At 43.3% G+C, this 19,404-nt stretch overlaps 1 protein-coding gene across 3 annotated transcripts in view; it reads right to left on the bottom strand.

Moving 5' to 3' along the window:
- Positions 1-19,404, bottom strand: part of dmd (dystrophin) — a 198,804-nt gene that overhangs the window by 41,550 nt on the left and 137,850 nt on the right. For all 3 annotated transcript variants that reach the window (XM_041032423.1, XM_041032420.1, XM_041032421.1), the window contains 26 exons: positions 18,809-18,970; positions 17,587-17,697; positions 17,178-17,351; positions 16,937-17,092; positions 16,669-16,839; positions 15,856-16,035; positions 15,524-15,646; positions 14,810-14,980; positions 14,180-14,302; positions 13,947-14,081; positions 12,994-13,146; positions 11,040-11,210; positions 7,447-7,569; positions 7,027-7,199; positions 6,591-6,726; positions 6,153-6,328; positions 5,519-5,666; positions 5,092-5,217; positions 4,007-4,156; positions 3,767-3,865; positions 3,483-3,582; positions 3,103-3,272; positions 2,603-2,720; positions 1,621-1,832; positions 1,187-1,341; positions 789-981 (listed from right to left, as the gene is read on the bottom strand). In XM_041032423.1, coding sequence (XP_040888357.1) covers positions 789-981; positions 1,187-1,341; positions 1,621-1,832; positions 2,603-2,720; positions 3,103-3,272; positions 3,483-3,582; positions 3,767-3,865; positions 4,007-4,156; positions 5,092-5,217; positions 5,519-5,666; positions 6,153-6,328; positions 6,591-6,726; positions 7,027-7,199; positions 7,447-7,569; positions 11,040-11,210; positions 12,994-13,146; positions 13,947-14,081; positions 14,180-14,302; positions 14,810-14,980; positions 15,524-15,646; positions 15,856-16,035; positions 16,669-16,839; positions 16,937-17,092; positions 17,178-17,351; positions 17,587-17,697; positions 18,809-18,970 — 3,909 coding nt within the window. The remainder of the gene's footprint in view (positions 1-788; positions 982-1,186; positions 1,342-1,620; positions 1,833-2,602; positions 2,721-3,102; positions 3,273-3,482; positions 3,583-3,766; positions 3,866-4,006; positions 4,157-5,091; positions 5,218-5,518; positions 5,667-6,152; positions 6,329-6,590; positions 6,727-7,026; positions 7,200-7,446; positions 7,570-11,039; positions 11,211-12,993; positions 13,147-13,946; positions 14,082-14,179; positions 14,303-14,809; positions 14,981-15,523; positions 15,647-15,855; positions 16,036-16,668; positions 16,840-16,936; positions 17,093-17,177; positions 17,352-17,586; positions 17,698-18,808; positions 18,971-19,404) is intronic.

The following is a 19,404-nucleotide window of genomic DNA, read 5'->3' as shown; positions in this document are numbered from 1 at the left end:
TGTGTGGGTGCAGGGTGAGGGCCGAGGGTCAAAATATGTTCTCTCGCAGAACAGAGCCTTCCCTTCAACACCCACAATGCAGTGGGGGGGATTTTGCATTTGTCTACCAAGCAGCTACAGACCAATGAAATCCCTCTATTCTGCCATGTCAACATTCCCATCATACCAGCTGGGGCAGAGAGTCAAGGAAGAGTGTCTTAAACTCTGTAAACTCTGAATGTCTGATAGATCTCATATGTGCTGATCATGTGCAGCTGTATAGTGTGTGCGCCGATGCTACTCCTTCACATTAAGGGACAGGTGGACATTTGTCTTAAAACATCTGTCTTAAAACTATACTCACATGTCTACATGTGCACTGAAATACTTATTGGGCCTGTAATTGTCCCACCTGTCCACAAAGGAGATGGACAGACTCCTTCCTGATGTGATTCCAGTGGAAGAAGAGTGGGAGAAAATCCACAGTCCTCATGTTTATCTCAAGTTTATGAGAGGCTTTAGTGGTCTGAGTTAGACAAGTTGAGTGGGTGTCTACCAAAGTTAGTCTCTTCAGTGGAAAATTCTGTTCAACTTTATAACAAGGGCAGAAATCATTCACATTGATTTGTACCCTTATTGCAATGAAATGCAATGAAAATCAATGTTGTAATTACACAGTAAATTACCAGGTAAATCAGCTACATCTTAATGTGAGCGACCTGGAAATCCCTCAGTGGAGCTGTGCACAGACTGGAGGACAGGAATATGTAACAGACTAAGGAGGAGCTGTGTGTGTGTGTGTGTCCTACCTTCCACTGTCCCAGCAGGTTCCTGGCTGCCTCAGGCTGCTCCTGCAGTCTCTCCTTGTTGTTGGTGGCGTCTATTAACACGTTGCAGGTCGTCTCAGCCTCCGTGAGCCAGTTGAGGAACTTCTCCAGGTCCAGGTAGAACTGCTGCAGCAGCTTCAGAGCTGCCTCCAGAGCTGCCTCCCTGTCCGAGACACTGAACACACACACACACACATGCATGACAAGACGCCTGCACCAGCACCAACTTCTCTCTCTAGCTGTCAAACACTTCTTTCTCATTTCTACAGGAATTTATTATTATTATTATTATTATTTTAGTTGCTTTTTGATTTATTCTCTTCTGTGTCCAAATATGTTGTGTATCTCTGATCATACACAGCGACGGTGTGTTTCATTACCGCTTGTTGATGTGTTTCCAGGTGGCCATCATGTTATCATTGACCTGGGTGACCCTGTGCGTGTCGTCGTTGGCGTACAGTGTCAGCAGTTTGTCAGCCAGTGCGTTGGTTTTGTCCACCTGACCCTGCCATTGCTGCAGCTCTTTCATAAAGAGCTGCAGAGGGACAGAGGGAGGGAAAGACGAGGGAAAAGAAGGGAACTGTCAAACTGAAACAAACACCATGATTCACACTGACCTTTTAAATGTCTTTTGAGTCATCCACAGTACGAGTAATAATCATATTTTTGAGCCATCTGTTTAGAAATGTCACATACAAGGTGGAAAAAATGGTGTGTGCATCTAAATTATGAGTAATTAGAAAGCTAATTTAGACACATTTATATATAAGAGTGCCAACATATTCATGCATCCAGTGAGTAATATCCAGCCCACCTTCAGTTCAGTGTTTTGTTTTTTCAGAGCATCCACCGTGTAGGTGATCTCCTGCCAGGATTCCAGCCTCTCACTGGCGCGCTTGATGAGATGGTCCGCCCCCTTCTTCGCGTCCAGCCAATCGGTGGAGTCCTGCAGCATGTTGTGCAGCTGCTTCGTCCTGTCTGAGAGTTTGGTCTGAGAGTCCTCCCAGTGAGTCTGAAGCCTGTCAACTACGATGACAAGAGGAAAGAAAATGTCAAATATGGGAAACTGTTCAAAAATCAGAATGATAATGTGTGTGTGAGATCTCACAAAGTTGCTTTTAATACCGACATGACCAGTGGTGAGACTTACATAAAAAGTTTCAATGGCCCACTTAAAATCTCAAAGACAAACACATGATTTATAACTGGACACAATGGGTGCGAGGGAATAGTGTATGTATTGGAGACTATTTTCAGTGGCAGATTAATCCCCATTTAGTCGAATATGTTCTGACTGAAGCATTCAGTTATATTGATTTAGAAGGCCTGTTAGATTAAAAAAGACACTGCCTATAGCAATAAAACCTCTGCATGCTCAGTGTGCATGAAAACAGCCTGTCATCAGGTCTTGTTTAATGGTTCATTTACATCTCCAGTCTTGGTAAATACCCCCCTTCATGTGCATCCTGTAGGTGAACTCCTGTCATGAAAGTCAGCAACTCCAGCAGCTTGTTTTCTAGGCTCAACTCTGCATATTTTGCTGCACCGAGCCTTTCCTTTAAGTAGGCCAAAAGCTGCCATCCAGCACACATGAAGGTGTGTCACATGTAAATAATATGCCAGCAAGGGGCTACTATTGCTGCCACATTCTTATTTCAGGTGAATCAAACCAGTCTATAAATACATTTGTCTCAGTGCTTGGATTTGCATTGATCTCTGTAAAAAGAGATGATAAAAAGCCTTTGTAGTTCATGAGAAGCTTCACAGCTTTAGCGTATGGTGTGTGAGGGACATACTGCGTTCAGTGATAGCGTTGCGGGTGTCCTGATTGCTGGTTTTGTTCTTTAGGTTCTGGGCTGCTGTGACCTGTCTCTCCAGGAGGGGGCGACGCTGGTCCAGCTCCTGCAGAGATTCCTAAAAAAAAAAAAAAACCCACAATCAATGTTTCTTCTTCTTCAACAGTCAAATAAATTAGTAATAAATACACACAGGTTGTACCATATAACTCACTCCTCCACATAGTGGATTATGTTTATCACCAACATATTCTTTAAATATGCTGCTTGCTGCAGCAGTTGTACAGAAACATAATTTTCTGGGACAATGGTTGTGGCTGTTGTGTTAATTTATCAGCCTGCTTATCCTAATTATGTTCACAGATATGATCAATCTGTTGGGCAACTTTCAGTTCAACATTTTCCCAGCCATACTTTCATGTAGCCCAATAAACCCTATCCCTCCCCTCGGTGTTTGTTCTGCTGCTAATCTACTTATCTGTGACGTCTGAGGTCCTGACCTTGAGATGGCTGATGTTGTCGTTGATGTCGTCCAAGTCAGCCACCACCACCCGCTTGTTCTGCACCATGTTATCCAGCATGGTCAGCCAATCGGTTAGCTCCGCCCAGGACTTGTTGAACTGACCCAGAGCTGCAGAGTCAGGCTGGGAACTTCCCGTCAGACTTTCATCTGGGACACACACGTTTAAATCATTTTTTTTTTCTGTCCAGTTATAGACTGTGAGGATTAAGAGGAGCTTATCAATAAGTTTAATGCTGGCAAAAAATATCCACTATAGTCAAAAAACAATTATTTCCTGTAATCAGAGCTGTCTAACACACACACAGAGGAATCAAAAGGCAAGACATGCCAACTGTCTGCAAAGACAGGAAGTCTTACTGGCTTTTTTGGCTGCAAGGAGAGAGGCCATTCTCTCTTTATGCTGCTGCACCAGCTCCAGGATCACTATCCAGTCTTCTTTCAGCTTGGCATACTTCACCTGTCGCACGCACACGCAAGGCAATGTTTCAACACTTAAAATAATTTATTTATTTTGATTCAGTCTGTGAGTAAAAAAAAAAAAAATGTATAGGATGCCTCCACAACATACATTCAGCTGCATATGAAGAAGAATGTAGGCCAGAACTGTGTTGGTTCCAGTGCTGGCTGCTTGATTTACTCACCTTGTCTGGCTGGCTGGGAGGAGTGTCCTTGAACAGCTGATCAGCTCGCTCCAAAACAAATTCCACTTCTGGTTGCTTAAGTTGCACTTCCTCGATGAGCTGAAGAAGCAGACAGAGAGCATGTGCCGCCTTTATTCGAGGGCCAGCATTTTCTCTTTAGAAGCATTTTGAGATTCGATAATTTAAAAGCAAGCAAAACCAAACAAACAAAAGAAAACCGGATTGTATATGCGCCCTAACCCTGGGCGGTGGCTCCTCGGGGCTGTGCTGTAGCTTGGCTCTGGTGCTGGACGCCCAGGCTGACAGGTTGTCCAGTTGACCCTGAAGAGTCTCCAGCTCCTTCAGCAGACCCTCAATCTCCAGCTGACGCTCAGGCAGAGCCTTGGACACCTAAAAAAAATAAATCATTTAATCTGGCACTCTTAAAAACTGTTTATTCTGACTAAGGAGAGTTTGGGCAGTTCAGAGTTTATGAGACAAGCAGGGATTATTTACTTCCTAGCATGATGCAAATCATTATATCTCAGCCTCATAGTGTATTAGCATGACTGTGAGGCCAGGCCAAGAGGTGTATTAAGGCAAATCAAACCCCTGAGGGAATGACCTCTTAACCCGACTCAGAGAAATCACTTGATATGGATGAATGGGGATTTTTATGTCTGGTTGCAGTAAAGTTTAAATTAGACCCTAAATCTATTTTACTGATTAGGCTCCTTTATTCAAATCTCTCCATACAGTTGTTTCTATGGTTACAAAAACCCAGACCTTAATGATCTACCTACTATGAATTGTTCACTTTTAGTGGTAAGACTGAAGCAGGACATGAACAGATGGAGCAACTCTACCAGGATCCTTCTTGGGAAGAATTAACACTGTCAAAATGAATGTGCTTCCTTGTCTAATTTACTTTTTTTCCAGTGCCTCCCCTGCTATCTCAATTCCAACTTTTTTTAAAGGGACTCATTAGTTTTATGTAAGAAATCCAGTACTAAATTTACTTCTCTTCTCAAGGCACAAGAATGGGTCCCCTGTCACTTCATCATCATTTGATGCTTTAAGAAAAGTCTAGCAAGAGAGACCTGGGTCGTCTCGGGTCGTCTTGCTCTTTGCAGGAACAGAACTTCAGCTTTAAACATAGGACACAGTCCACCCTCCAGCCTGAAACCGACTGCTTACTGAACCTTCTTATTTACTTAGCAAAATAAATGCAGTATCAGTACAAAATAACCCTGATATTCGTGGTATGATTTTTTGAGCTTCGTTCTGATGAGTGAAGACGAATGTCTGTTTACAAATGCTGTAAACTGACAGCGGTAACTGCTGACCTGAACCCAGCGAGTGTTGATCATCCTGACGTCTTTCTGTCTGTCAGCAGGAAGTGTTATCTGTTTGTGTCTGGAGTTCAGGTCCTCCACTGCCACCTTCTTGGCAGGAAGCTCTTCCACACGTGCCTGACAGACACACAGAGACACACACACACACACACACACACAAACAATACAGTCTTTTCAAGGTTGAATATTTGAATTAAATATAATTGCATCTCATTGGAAACCATAACACTCTCTCAATTAAATTAACCAACACACCCACACACATCCAGTATGAGGACATGCTTTTCAAAGCGGAGTGTAATAATAAAAACCTGCATCTCATTTACACTATGGTGGCAGCTATATTCAATTCCATCCATCAACACACACTTACAGGTATGCAAACAAACACACAGATTCTGTTCGGTCTTGATGGTACCTGGACTTTGCTCAGAGTGTCTCTGATGTGCTGTGGCTCTGCAGGCTGCAGAGGGATGGCCAGGACGCCCTCCGCTTTGTCCAACCAGCCCAGCATCGAGCCCATGTCCTCCTGCAGCTCTGCAGCTGCTGTGCGTGCCTCCGCAGACCTGCAGGAAGACGGAACAAAAAGGAGGAAAGGAGGGTGAGATATGCTCTACAGACAGGAATGTTATGGAGGAACATTTGAAAGTTCAGTAGGATAAGTCACATAATATATAACCACAACTCCCTCTCTATCTCCATCTATCCATACCAACCTTGGAATGGAATACAGTGGTAGATATTTTTGCACAGATGAAAGGGGCAAAGGTTTTCTGGTCTGAGGTAAAACACCTAAATCTAACTGTCCAATGACATCAGAGTAATAACAGACACATTTTAATAAATAATAAACACTTTTAAGCTTAAAAAAAAAAAACATCTTCCGGAAATCCTCCAAAACCTTCACACCAAGGTGTGTTTCAGTGGAGGAGCAGGTGTGTACAGACAAATTAAATGAATAATATTCCAAAACAATGTCACTCAGAGACATAAAAGCAAGGCAAACATGTTTGGTATGGCTGTAAAAGACCAGCACACACACACACACACACCTCCTCTTGTGCTCGTTGAGCTGCTGGCAGGTGTTGACCCAGCGAGAGTTGAGTAATTTGAGCTGTGTTCGGAGCCGCGAGGCATCGTCTGGTGTGCTCAACTGGCTGATGTCCTCTCCTGCAGTGTTAACTCTCCCCAACACCACTTCCTGGAGGGGTATGGCCTCCGTCAGGTCCTGCACACGCACAGACACACAAAGTGGGAGATTCATTGTTTAGTTGCTGTGTTTACACAGTCTCATGGTGGAGGCTCACCTGTCCTCAGGAGACAGAAGATCAGTTCCTCACAAGTTTAATCATTTATATTAGATTTAAGGTGAAGATTACACCTCCTGGAAAACACTCAGGTACAGTCAGCCATGTGTGTGTGTGTGTGTGTGTGTGTATACAAAGCTGTCTTCATATTTGTGTTTCTGGTTATGTGTGTGTGTGCGTTACCCTGAGATGCTGTCTGTGTGCTGCTGGGTCACTCTCAGCCAGTTTCAAAGTGCTCTCGGCATCATTCAGCCACTCCTCCAGAGCCTTCTGATCCCAGACAAACTTCTGCCACTTGGAGTTGCAGTCTTGCCAACGCCTTGATATGGACACACACACACACACACAAACACACAAAGATGATACTCTGTTTTGCCTGAAAAGCCCCAGAGAGAAACCAAAGAGAGTGTGAACCCAGGCCCCTTCACTTCATTCATACTGTTGTACATTTAATTGATAAAATTGCCAGTTTTACCCATCAATCCATACTCAGTGATCCATAATGACTATCGAAAAGATGTTTTTAGAAAAAAATTAAGAAAACTCTTCCAGCTTCATCCCTCCTTCTACCTATTCATCCTTTTTTGCCCCTCCCTCTCCCTTCGCCCCCCCTCCTTACTTCAGTCTGTCCTGGTAGAGCTTGTTCAGCTTGTCCCAGTTGGTACTGAGGAGGGTGGCAGTCTCCTGGATCCTCTGACCTTCCAGAGGCCGTGCCCCCGATACCATCTCCTCTCTGCGGGCCAGCGCCCCCTCCACCGGGCCTCGCAGCTTGTCAATGCTCCCCTTCACCTCCTTGTGTGTGAAGGTGATGGTCAGGGTGGAGGAGAGACAGAGGGATGAGAGTCAGAAGGATAAAGAGCTATAACAAGTAGCTTTAGTGGTGCTGCTAGGCAGCTAAAGTGTATTTGGATACATTTCACTAAAAACACACAAAGCCCTAAAATACCCGATGGTCGACTGGTCATAATCTTTTTTTTTTTTTTTTTCTGAGAAAACAGCGTCTGTGGCTTTCAGACAGAAACACTAAAGCCTTGCTGACCTTCAGGCAGTGCTCTTGCTGAGGCAGGTTATAATACGCGGCGGGCCAGTATTCAGGAGAGTTCAGCTTGAAGTCCGTCTCTGACACAGAACGCACCAACCCCTGCAGCCCTGTCAGGTACTCCTGGACACCCACACACACAGAGGAAGGAGTAGATACCAACACATACATGTTCACAAACACACAAAGTAGAGAGGCAGGTCAGAAAAAGACAAAAACACTGACTCCATATATAAATAAGCAAGTATGTGACACATGCTTGTAGCTTCTCTAACCAGGCAACATATCACGGCTTGTGCCAACTTCATTTTATCCTATTGCATGTCAAATGAAGCTGCCTCTACCACTGAAGCTGCTACTCTCCACAGTGCAGAGATGCTGGGACATTAACACATGGCTCTGTCATCATCATTTCACCTCACCGGGGCGATCACATTACCTGTTTAAATGGGACTTTTTTAACTATATCCAAAAATAAAACACACACACACATTCGATTTTCAGGCAGCCTTACAGAAAGTGAATGATTGCTGCTGGTTTTAAGTTAACGAGTCAGCTCTGGGTTTACCGAGGGTGACTAACAATGTCTGTAATGGGGTGGGATGAAGTGCACTGGAAAGGCTACACCAGCTGATTCCCTCACTAACTGATGACTGAATTTGGAGCTGCTCTGTCTGGTGGCTCTTCCTTGGCAAAGCTCCTCCAGAGCTGGACGTGTAAAAAATTGGTGGATTTCTCCTTTCACTTCAGCTTACACAGGAGCACAGTCATTAAAAAATAATTCCTGCGTCATCGGACAAGTATATATGTGTGTTATGAAGTGAAATGGAAGGTCCAGAGTTTTGAATGTCCCAATTTCTCAGGTAACTAGCTGCAGACAGAGAGCTCTGTCATACGGGGTTTCAACTTCTGTTATTATCAAGCTTTATTATTTCTAATTTATAGACTAACATTACAAGTAAAAGCTCTAAATAATACCAGCTCTTAGTACACACACACATACACCCACCTGCTGTGTGTGTGTGAGATTGTGACTACAGTGTGTGTTACTGAGCACAGGCACGAGAGCAGAGAGGATCCAAATGACGCAGAGGAAGAGACTTTAAGTAACACACTGTTTGTCTCATACAAGGCATCCTCTGACTGAATGAAGTTGGCAATGAAAACAATAACATGGAAATTAAATTTAGTCCCCAGGTCAGTGGGTCAATAATGACTTTGAGTTTCACATTCAACAGGAAGTTTGGCCCGAGCACTTATTCTAGTCTTATTCAGATGTCTTCGTCTAGACCCGAACTAATCTTCAACTCCTGCCAGTAAACACAGATTCCTTTCCAGCATCTTAAGACTAAATCGATGGAGACGTGCTGTGTTTTAAATTGCCTGATGCCATTACTTCTTCAGATACAAAGATTGTTTTTTTTTCTTTTATTGATTGGGAGCTTGAATATGTGCCCTCGGTGACTGCAGGCCAAAAAAGGCTAAAGCCATGAAAGAGCAGGAAAATAACCTCTGTCTCCCACTCTCATCATTTGGCTTACCTCTCTCTTTCTTCTAGATGACTTGGACTGAATACATATCTGTGTTGTATTTCTTTGTATTAAAACCATTGTACAAGCCAATTCAGCGCCTGACTTCACCGTATGCTGCACGTCCTGCATACTGTAATAGCTCAACTGCTGCTCAGGCACTGAGAGGAGATGAAGGGATCTATTTTGGTTGCTGGCGTGCAGCCAGGAGTGTGGCGAGGAGCGACGCTTTGTGCCAAGCGAAGCAGGACATTTTCCTCATGTGCACCGGTTTGGTATTTTGGTGACTCCACTGCCAATCGCACCATCACAGTCCAATCTGATCCTATCATGAATAACCGTGGTTTTTGTCATATCTTTTGGGACACTTTGGGCAGGAAGAAGCTTTGTGGACACCTGCTCTTAATATCATCCATAAAGTCTCCTGTGACATTTTCATAATGTGCTTGGTAACACACCGAGTGCATATATGACATAGGTTTTGATGCTGTAATCTAAAGTTGAGGGAGCCCACATCAGCTTAGAGCCTATGGGAAATAAAGTGCACCTCTCTTCCTTACAATTACTGCTGAAAAGTCCTTGAGCAACGCACTGAATTGCCTAAACAACGCAAGTGGAGCAGCTTAGTGGCCCGGGCAGCTCCCAGGTTTACTGTGGTACATGGTGAAGCGGAGCATTGCAGAGAAAAGTGTGTTCAGTCTCTGATCTCTTGGCAAATAAAGATGAAAATGACACTAATTATGTGCTCATGATTCCTCTCATCACACTTGAAAGAAATGCATTAGTGGAAGTGTGAGAGTACAGCTCAGATATGTATTTTGTCCAAGTCTAAGAGTTGTTCATCATGAGGTGTAAGTGTGTGTGGTGGACTCATATGATTGGCTAACAGGATACATACATCTTCAAGGTTTGGCAGATCAGGGAACTGCGAGGGTGTAATGTGATTGGTCAGCAGACCCGGGCGGGGGGGGGGGGGGCATGCGGTGACACAGAGCCAGACAGAGCAATCAGTGAGATTCAAACATGTGAGAGTGCTTCACATGTGTACACATACGACATGTAAATGAGAATGCAGCAAAGAAAAACAAAAAAAGCAACTCAGATTTTCATCGGAGGGCTATTCTGATTTAGGTTAACTAACACAACTTTTCCAAACTAAACTACAATTCAGTGGGGGCCTAACAGGGCTAACTTTATGATATAATGGAGCATATAATAGATACAATCTTGTTTCCATAATGTTTAACGTTACTAGAATAAAATAAATAAGATAATTTGAACTAAAAGAAAACACATTCTTTTGGAATTGTAGCTAAGACTTATATATTTCCTTTTGTCTGTTGATATTCTCTGTTTTTCTTATAATTAACACACATCACATGTGCAAATCCAAACCAACAATGAGTGTGTTCCACTAACAGCTACTGTGTGTGTGTGTGTATCCAGAGCCTGATTATATCTTATTCCTCTGTGCCTCAGAGCTCCACTGTTGTCCAACATCTATTAAAAACACATCAGTGAGCCACAATGTTTAACTGCGTGACATGTACCTTCGTCACCATGAACACATATACTGTGTTTTATTTTGACACAACACACACACACACACCATTCTGATGCTTCACTAGAGTATTAATCCGCTGCTGAAAATAGTTCTCAACAAATGAACTATTTCCTCCTGACTGAGTGACGTCACTGTTGGTTTTGGTCTTCTCATGAGCTTTGATGATCATAAGAAAAATATAGAATAACATCAGCTTTAGAAATGTATACCTGTAATTAAAGCCCAAACTTTCACTAATGTGTGTGGATTTAGGATGCTAGAATTAGTTGTGAACAGGAATATTAAGCCTACTGCAGCTTGCATACCACACCTGAAGGGAGGTAGTTGTTATTAGAAGCAAGTTCCATGCTATTAGTTGGTAAAACAATAATTATAACTACTTAAAGGGACTCACACACTGTCTTTTAAAGGTTTAGAGCTTAGATCGTTAGTATTTTGTCAAGTTGGTAGTATTTTCAGTTAGTACTGCAGATATAGAAATCGTGCCTAGTGAAACTCACACATTGTCTTTTGAAGGGTATGAACTTGCCCTCCACCTCAGCCCAACGCGTGTTGAGCTGTAGTTGGCGGGGCTCCACTAGATTGGCGGCTCCAGCTTCTGAGAGCTGATTGGCTAAGCCCTGCACCTCCTTAAGCTCCTCCTTCTTCTTGTCGAACTCTGAGCCAATTTCCTATTGGACGAAATCAACCAGGTGGTCACTTGCTATTGGCTGAGCCCAAGGAGTGGTGGGGTGGGGTATAGGGGGGGGGGGGGGGTCATTAAGCACAGAGAGGCATGGGGATGTGCTCCAACACACGCACGCACACATACATACATACATACATACACACACACACACAGGGACAACTAATACATACTAAAAATAATAAAACACATTCATTTCCTCATTAGCACACACCCCAACAAAGACACAACATATATAAGGGACAAGATATCAGTGTCAAACATAAGCATACACATGGAATCCATATTGTATATTGATATTGTATGTAGCTCCATTTAAATAATCCATATAAAATGAGAAAGTGCTGTAATTGGGAGGCACACACTGCCTTAAGACTTTATTTATATAGAGAAGGAGTACAATCACTGGCTGGTACAGAGGATAAGTGCTATGTGTGGCCGGAGGGGAGCGTGGAGGTGAAAAGAAGCAGAGAACTGCATGAATGGAGAGTCAGACAGACAGAGAGATGGACAGACAGACAGACAGAAAGACAGGCAGTGTGAAATCTCAGTTGCGGCAAAGACAGGTGAGTCGCAAGAGGCGAGCGCAAGAGGTGTCCGCTTAGCGAAATGTCATAGTGATCATCTGAAAGTGAAAGACAAACACACACAGTCAGGATGGGAGAGGGAGAAAAGGCGGAGTCCAGGGCTTCTCCATCAAACCTTTTCCAAAACATGTAGCATTAACATCAGTGTAAGTCATATTTTTATTGGATTATGATGCTCTTATTATATTGTTTGTTCTTAGAAAGGCTGTAAAGATTTTAATCTTTTAAACAAATTATTACTTTGGTTTGAAATTCAATTATCACTGAACATTTAGCATTAAACTTTAAATATGAAACTGAATATTTTACTCTGAAAAGCATCTATGATCATCTCTGGTCTGAATTCCCCTCTGAAATATTTCAAGAGGTTCAACAACTCAATTTCAAGTTGTTAGAAAATTCAAGTGATGTAATTCAATGATAAATATGAAAACCTAACAGTAGCACAGGAAAGATGAGCCATTAAATCAGCAAACTAGCTAAATAATGTTGGTAATATCTGTATATGTACAGATGTTTTTAGTCACTGCTTTAATGAAAAACTGTGCTAGCTAAAGCTGCAGCGAATCACTCTGTTTTTGAGCTTAGTGAAACATACACTTAAATAGACTGAGAACATTGTGTACATCAGCTGACATCAGGTATAATAAATATTAATTATACTGCTGGCTCAAAGATAATTCAGGAATCATTTACTGATGTTAAGATGCTGCACACAACACAGTTTAATTAGCTTCTTTTTCCCCAACTCTGGGACTATTAGAAAAAAATGGATAAAAGCTGCAGCCTTCTACCAGGGACAAGAACTGAACTGCAGTTATTTCTGGAAATAGATATGATGATAGATTTCCTGGAACAATTATTCAGAAAGTCCTTTTCCCCAAGTGAATAACATCACAAAAGCCTTGACACCACCCATTTGTCCCAAAGGAGACGAGGAGAAGTAAGAAACAAAGGAAAGAAAATGATTCACATGTACCAGGAAAATGTAGGATGAGAACAGATTAAAGATACACAGTGTGAGATGAAAAAGCTGGGTGATGAGGAAGACAGATAAACAGCAGCCCAGGCTGGACATCAAGCTTTATGGGGATTTTTTTTTTTTTGTGTGAGAAAAAAAGAAGAAAAATGTTAAGATTTTATTCTTAATTCTATGTATGTGTTGTGTATGTGTCTCATCACCTTGACCCTCTCTCCCTCAGGGGGGTCAGGCAGTTGGTCCACACTGCGTTGGATGTCATCCAGCCAGGCCAGCAGATCATGTGACTTTCTCCTGTACTGGTACCACTGGGGAGCGATAGCCAGTGCTTTCCTGTTCCTCAGTACACGTAGGTCCTACACACACACAAACAATTACATACATACACTCATAATACAGCCTTAACATGTATGCAAAGTGCATACACACACACTTAAAAACAAAACAATCAATGCAAAGTCATGGACTGAAAAAAAGAAACCACAAACAACAAGAGTGGACATGAGGTTACTGCCTTGTGGCCTCACCACTTGTAAGTCTAGACGTAAGGATCAGGTGTGATAACAACTGGGTGGCACAGGAAAGAAGCGGGCTTGGGGTGCTGACCCCAGGCTAAGGGATCCCAGAGGAGCTGGACGATATGACTAAGAGAGGCAGACACACGGGCTACCTTTGCTTCCCTGCTGCCAAAGTGACCCAGACCCTGATAAGCACAAAATCAATCAATAGACTGATGAATAATTTAACTTCCTCAGTTTTCTTTGGGCTCAGTTCTGATGACCCAGTGAGTACTTATGAGCTACATTTGGGTCTGGTGGACTGTTTGTACTTTCCAGAAACTCTGTTAAATATAACACAATGTCTTGTCTGTTTTGGCAGCACTTACGATACACTTTGGGTCACAGTGTCTAGCACAAATGGAAGCTGTCAGGCAGTCTGCACAGACAGCAGGGTTTATTAAAATAGAAGCATATGTGTTTAACAGACATGCTTGAGACAGACAGACAAAGAAATAAAGCATCTGAGTCCTAGCCAGTCTCCAGACCATGATTTCTCCTCTGTTAGGATGAAAAGCTTCCAGCTTTAAGTATGAAAACACTTATTTACCTTTCTCGCTTCACTTGTCTGTCTCACTGTGGTGATGTGTGTAAATTACCTTGACGGTGTTGTACTTGCTGTTGAGCTGGTCCTGTTTAAGTCTGATTTGTTCCCTCTTATCTTGATCCGGGACCCTCTTCTGCAGGTTCTCTCCTTTCAACAGTAACTCCTTCACTGCACCTTCCTCACAGTCCTACACAGACACACACATTGTTCGTAAATGCACACATAATATACAAGGAAGTCAAAACAGTTGTGATTATCCTCTTGTTGTGTGTGTGTTTATGAAACCTTATCCTCCTGGAAGTCCTCCTCCTTGAGGTTTTCTCCCTGTTTGACTTCTTCCTCCAGGAGCTCCAGCCAGATCTGTGCTTCACTGTGGTACTGCTCCAGCTCCTTGGCTGATGCTGCCGTCTGCCGCGTGCACACACACACACATATGTCCGCAGCACATGCACACAGACACACACAATGAAAGGAAGATCATTAACGGCCAGTTGAAAGTAAATTTAGTCGAAGAGGTTGGAGCAGATTTAGTGCGAGTTTGAAGTAAATTTAGTGTGAGAGTTTGAAGTCTTTTAAATGAGGGTTTAAAGTACATTTAGCAAGAGGTTCTGAAGTCTATTTAGTGAGACTTTGAAGTAAATTTAGGGAGAGTTTGGAGTCTGTTCAGTCAGAGTTTGAAGTAAATTTAGTGAGTTTGGAGTCTGGAGAGAGTCTGAAGCAAATTTATGGAGATAGCTTGGATTATAGTATTTAGCAAGAAAGATGAAATAGAAAAGATTCAATTTAACGCTCAAGCTGTTTACAAGCCAAAAGAACAACTGACATTTTAATGCCATCTCAGACTGTGTGTGTTATTGCTGTTTGATGAGTTTCAAAATAATAGTATTCAGAGGGAAAACTGTCCCTCGTCCCTACCAGTCCAGAGGCGATGCGTTGAGCGATGGTGTCAAATCTCTGGTTGAGCTGCTCCACTTTGGGTCCGACCTGGGCCTGGCAGTTCTCCCCCCTGGTGGACATGAGTTCCTGGGCTAAAGCCCTCACCTCCTCCATCTTACCCCTCGTCATCTCCAGCTCTGCACGTAACACCTGCAGGATACAAACACACAGTCAGTGAGAGAAGCTGTCTCTCCTGGAGGCATTCAAAGCTGCACCTGATCTGGAAAATGGGCCTCACAAAGTCACATAGAAATATGTATAATAAGTGAATAGATAAAAATTTAACAAAACATGCCTCACACTGTATTTAAAGTTTTCTTTCTATAAGGAAATTTGCAAAGAAAAAAAGTGCTGTGTTCAGTCAAAGTGGATATTTTGTATTCACTGTCTACCACTGAATTAAAAGGCAATCAGCCCCATAACAAGACTGTAGAGTGAACACTCACTGCCTCCCACAGGCACTAACTAAAGATAAGTGTGTGCTGATGATATATCACTCTGACTCCACAGCTAATAACAAGAGAGCACACTTGAGGATAATATCTGGATTTTCAAATAAATTTCTTTTCCTAATGGACCGAAAGCCCTCACATCTAATCTATAAATAGCCTTTGAGATTTTAGTGGAGAAAAAAAAAACACGAAGACATCCATAAGATACAGATGACACGCAGCAGTGCATAAACATTATAACCTTCAGCACAGCGTCGTTAGGTCCCTGTCTGTCCAGTTCGTCCATCTTTTTCTCCGCTCCGTCGATCCACCCGTTCACTTCCTCAATCTCTCCATCTAACTTCTGCATCTGCCGCTGGTAGTCCTGAGAAAGAGAGAGAGAGAGAGAGAGAGAGAGAGAGAGAGAGAGAGAGAGAGAGAGAGAGAGAGGGAGAGACTTTCTTGAGGGTGCAAACAGTGACAGATGTGTTATTTTTAAAGACTTTGATATAATTTTAGCACAGACAGGAGAAAGAGGTAGGTAGAGACAAATGAATACGGTATCAAAAAGGCTTTTAATTCGCTTTCCCTGACCAGCAGCAGGTTGAGCCATTCCTCTGCCCTGGATGTGACTGCGATCCAGTTGCAGTGCAGCAGACTGACTTTGTCATCCACCAGGCCCCCGTGGCCCCGCAGCACGGCCTTGAGGGCCTCGGCGAGATCCACCACGGCCTGCAGCTGAGGCTGCCGCCTCTCGGTCTCCCCGTGGATGGACTGAGAGGATAAGACAAAAGAGGAGAGGGGAGGGGAAGAAAGTGCCTTTCAAAACAGAGCTACAAGGTGCTTCACAGGTACAGAGAAAACGCATTAAGATCAATTTCAGGAAACGGACAAACATAGTGAAGTTGAATGCAATTCAACAAAAAAAAGACAAACATACACACAGGAAAAGTGTTATTTTCACATCACACATGATGAAAAAAGGTGTGAGACCATCTTGCAGGTGTAACATGAGAATAATATAGGCTGTCATAGGAATCCAGTGTGAGGCAGCTCTGCATCTGCAGGTTGGCTGAACTGTTTCCAGGTAGAGGAGTGAATAATATATCTCCCATAATTGTTGGTGAGGTGTACTGAATATAAAAACGCCAGTAGTAATGTTTGGGATGTGATGCGTTTTCTTGACGAGTGCACACACTGGCATTTTATTTTAGAAGAGGGGGAAGTGTGATGCTTTCTCTTTTTTTGGTTCATTTCAATGGCACATGGTTTAGAGGTGATAGGAAATGACGGCAAAGGTCCTCAGCAGGATTCAAACTAGGAACGCTGCTATTACACACCAGCATCTTAAACTTCTAAGCCTGCAGGATGTCACTCTGTCCTACCTGTGCCCTGTGTGCGTCATACCTGTGCCCACGCCACCTCAGCCTCCAGGTCACTGGGCATACCGTCCACAGCAGAGCGCCTGGTCAGCTCAGCGTCAGTTGCAGCCAGCCACTCCGTCAGCCCGTTCAGCTCCTTACGCAGCTTCCTCGACAACTTCAGACTCTTCTCCAGCTCCAGTTTGCTCTCGGTTACCTTAAAGCGCACACGTAAAATGGATCAAGTAAATCCATCTCTGAATCTGACTCGTATGATTATGCATGTTTGTGTGTGTGTGTGTGTTTGTTCTCACCTGTGATCCCAGCTGGTTGTAGAGCAGTTTCAGGGCGGTCACTCTGTCGTCCAGCTCTTTGGGCTGCTCGGTCTGCTGCCTCTGGACAATCTGCCTGCCTGTTTTTATCACCGTCTCCACCTCCCCCTTCACTTCACTCAGCACCTTGTACAACTTCTGTTAGACACAGACAGCAGGAGCTTAATGTAAGATCTATCCATCTATTTATGAACCTATCGGCCAGTGTGATGAGGTTACCCACCATGCACTGTTCCAGCTGCGACTGCACCACGTCCTGCTCCACACTGCGGATGTCCAGCACCCCCACCTGACTTTTGACACCAGCCAGCACGCGCTCACACTCGGACAGCCGAGCGTCGAAGTTGGCCGGTTTCTGGAAGAGCCGGAACTTCGTCCACACGTCTGCCAGCATTTTCTACGGAAAGGCAAAGAGACATGTGAACATGTGAGGAGACGATCTGTACGTGGTGCACACGGTGTGAGAAATATCCTCTGACAATTACAGGGATCTGTGACATGTGTGGTATTTCCAAAACAGAACATCCGCCTCCCACTGGGAGAGATCCAGTTGAGCGTCCGTAAATCTCTTTGAGCGTCACAGCTCCCTCTTTTTTTTTTACTTTTTAAAACATATTAGAAAAAAAAAATACCTGGGTAAGGTCTATCTGTCCCATGAGCCTCTGGGATTTCTCTTTGTCCTGGTTCTTCGTCCTCATGTCTTCCAGGGTCGCATCATGGCCACTCAGCTCTGTCTGGATTTTCTGTTACACACACACATACACGTGTAACACGTATTTTTAAACAAATGCCAAATTAGGAATAAAAGACAAATGAATGTAAAACATCAGTTTAAGGCAAATTAGTCTTATGAATGACAACCAAAAATTTGACTAAAGTGAATAAAAATGAAGAATTAATATTCATAAAGAACAGATCCATTAAATGGATTGATAATGTATCTCCCTCAGTTGACCACAAGGGGGCAAGAGGGATCAAGGAAAGAACAGAAGGCACTCAAAAGCTTTAAGAAGGTGCAACACCCCCCTCCCCTCATACACACACACATGCATATGATCTTTGTCACCCCTCTCTCTTTTTAAATACCAAGTGCCCAGTAATCACAAATGCTCATCCACAGCCCTCCAATCCAATCATTCTCTCATCCTCCTCTGTGTGTGTGTGTGTGTGAGGGAGAGAGAGAGAGAGAAATGTCATCCTGTACACTGGTGGTCTACAGCACACGTGGAGTTAATCTCTCCATCCCTTCTCCACTTACACACACACCCTCTCTCTCTCTCTCTCTCTCTCTCTCGCATGTCATTCATTATATCATTGCAGGCCACTATCTCACAATCTGTTGTCTGATTTGTCTGCAAAGTGAGTCAAAGAGAAAAACAAAGAGGGACAAGTAGGTATGTAGAGGGAGCAGACATTAGAGGAGGAGATAAAACATGGAGGCAGAGTGAGTGTGTGTGTGTGTGTGTGTGTGCTCCTGCTGTCCCGTCTAAAGCAGCTCCAGACTTAATTAGAACCACAAAGAGAAAAAGAGCATTTGCCGTTCTCTCCTGGGTCCCTTTGCGTGTGCACATGCAAAGGGAGAATCTGTATTTTTATTGCAAGTGTATTTCCACTCTCCTGTCTTTCTTTTTTCTCTGCCTGTCCAACCAGATGTCTCTGTTAATGATAAATCTGACAAAGACTTGACAATGTTTCAACAGCAATCTGCTTTTGCTGATGGTAAATTGGCAACTTCATTTTCAAATATGTTTGTCAACTGATAAAGGAAGAGTAGCAGATAACTGTTAAGCTATAACGACCCATCTTTGTTTCCGGAAATTCCCGAAAACACAGACAAATCCACACTGACGCTACCTGAGCCTCCTGCGGTATTTGCTGGGCGTCGATGTGGTCGGTCAGGTATGCACTGAGGTGACGGTCCGTGTTAGCCAGCGACTCCTGGATCTGCTTCAGTGTCTTGTCATTCTCCTGGGCCCACTGGACGCTTTTCTCCAGCTCCTTCTGCCTGAGCACCGCCTGGGGAAACAGGAAGCACATTACACCTTGTTAAAAAATACACAGGAGGATACATAAAGTAGGCTATAAATGCAGGAAGCAGGCTGTGAGAAACGCATCAGTAGATGTGCATTCCTACATTCAGCTTTCCCAGCTCAAATAAATAACAGCAATTCCCTTACACGGTAAAGAATGATGGGCTAACATTGTTTTTTGACAATAGGAAAAATTTAGAATATTTCCAGCATTAATTCATGTGTTGTAGCAAAATATGTTGTGGTGACTACTGACATGGCCAGTACATTATTTTATTGCCTTCAGAGTTTTACTGAAGTTGGAAAAAAGCTTGTCAAGCTAACAAGCTCGCAAACTGACAGTTAGCAAGCTTGTTAGCTTGGCTGCTAACAGTATACTCTAAAGATGAATTCATTGAGCCTTTATCCTTCAAAAATGAA

This window comes from Toxotes jaculatrix, chromosome 24 (assembly GCF_017976425.1).
Source record: "Toxotes jaculatrix isolate fToxJac2 chromosome 24, fToxJac2.pri, whole genome shotgun sequence".
NCBI lineage: Eukaryota > Metazoa > Chordata > Actinopteri > Toxotidae > Toxotes > Toxotes jaculatrix.
Note: the sequence above shows the minus strand (reverse complement) of the source record. Positions and strands in the feature narration are given on the sequence as shown.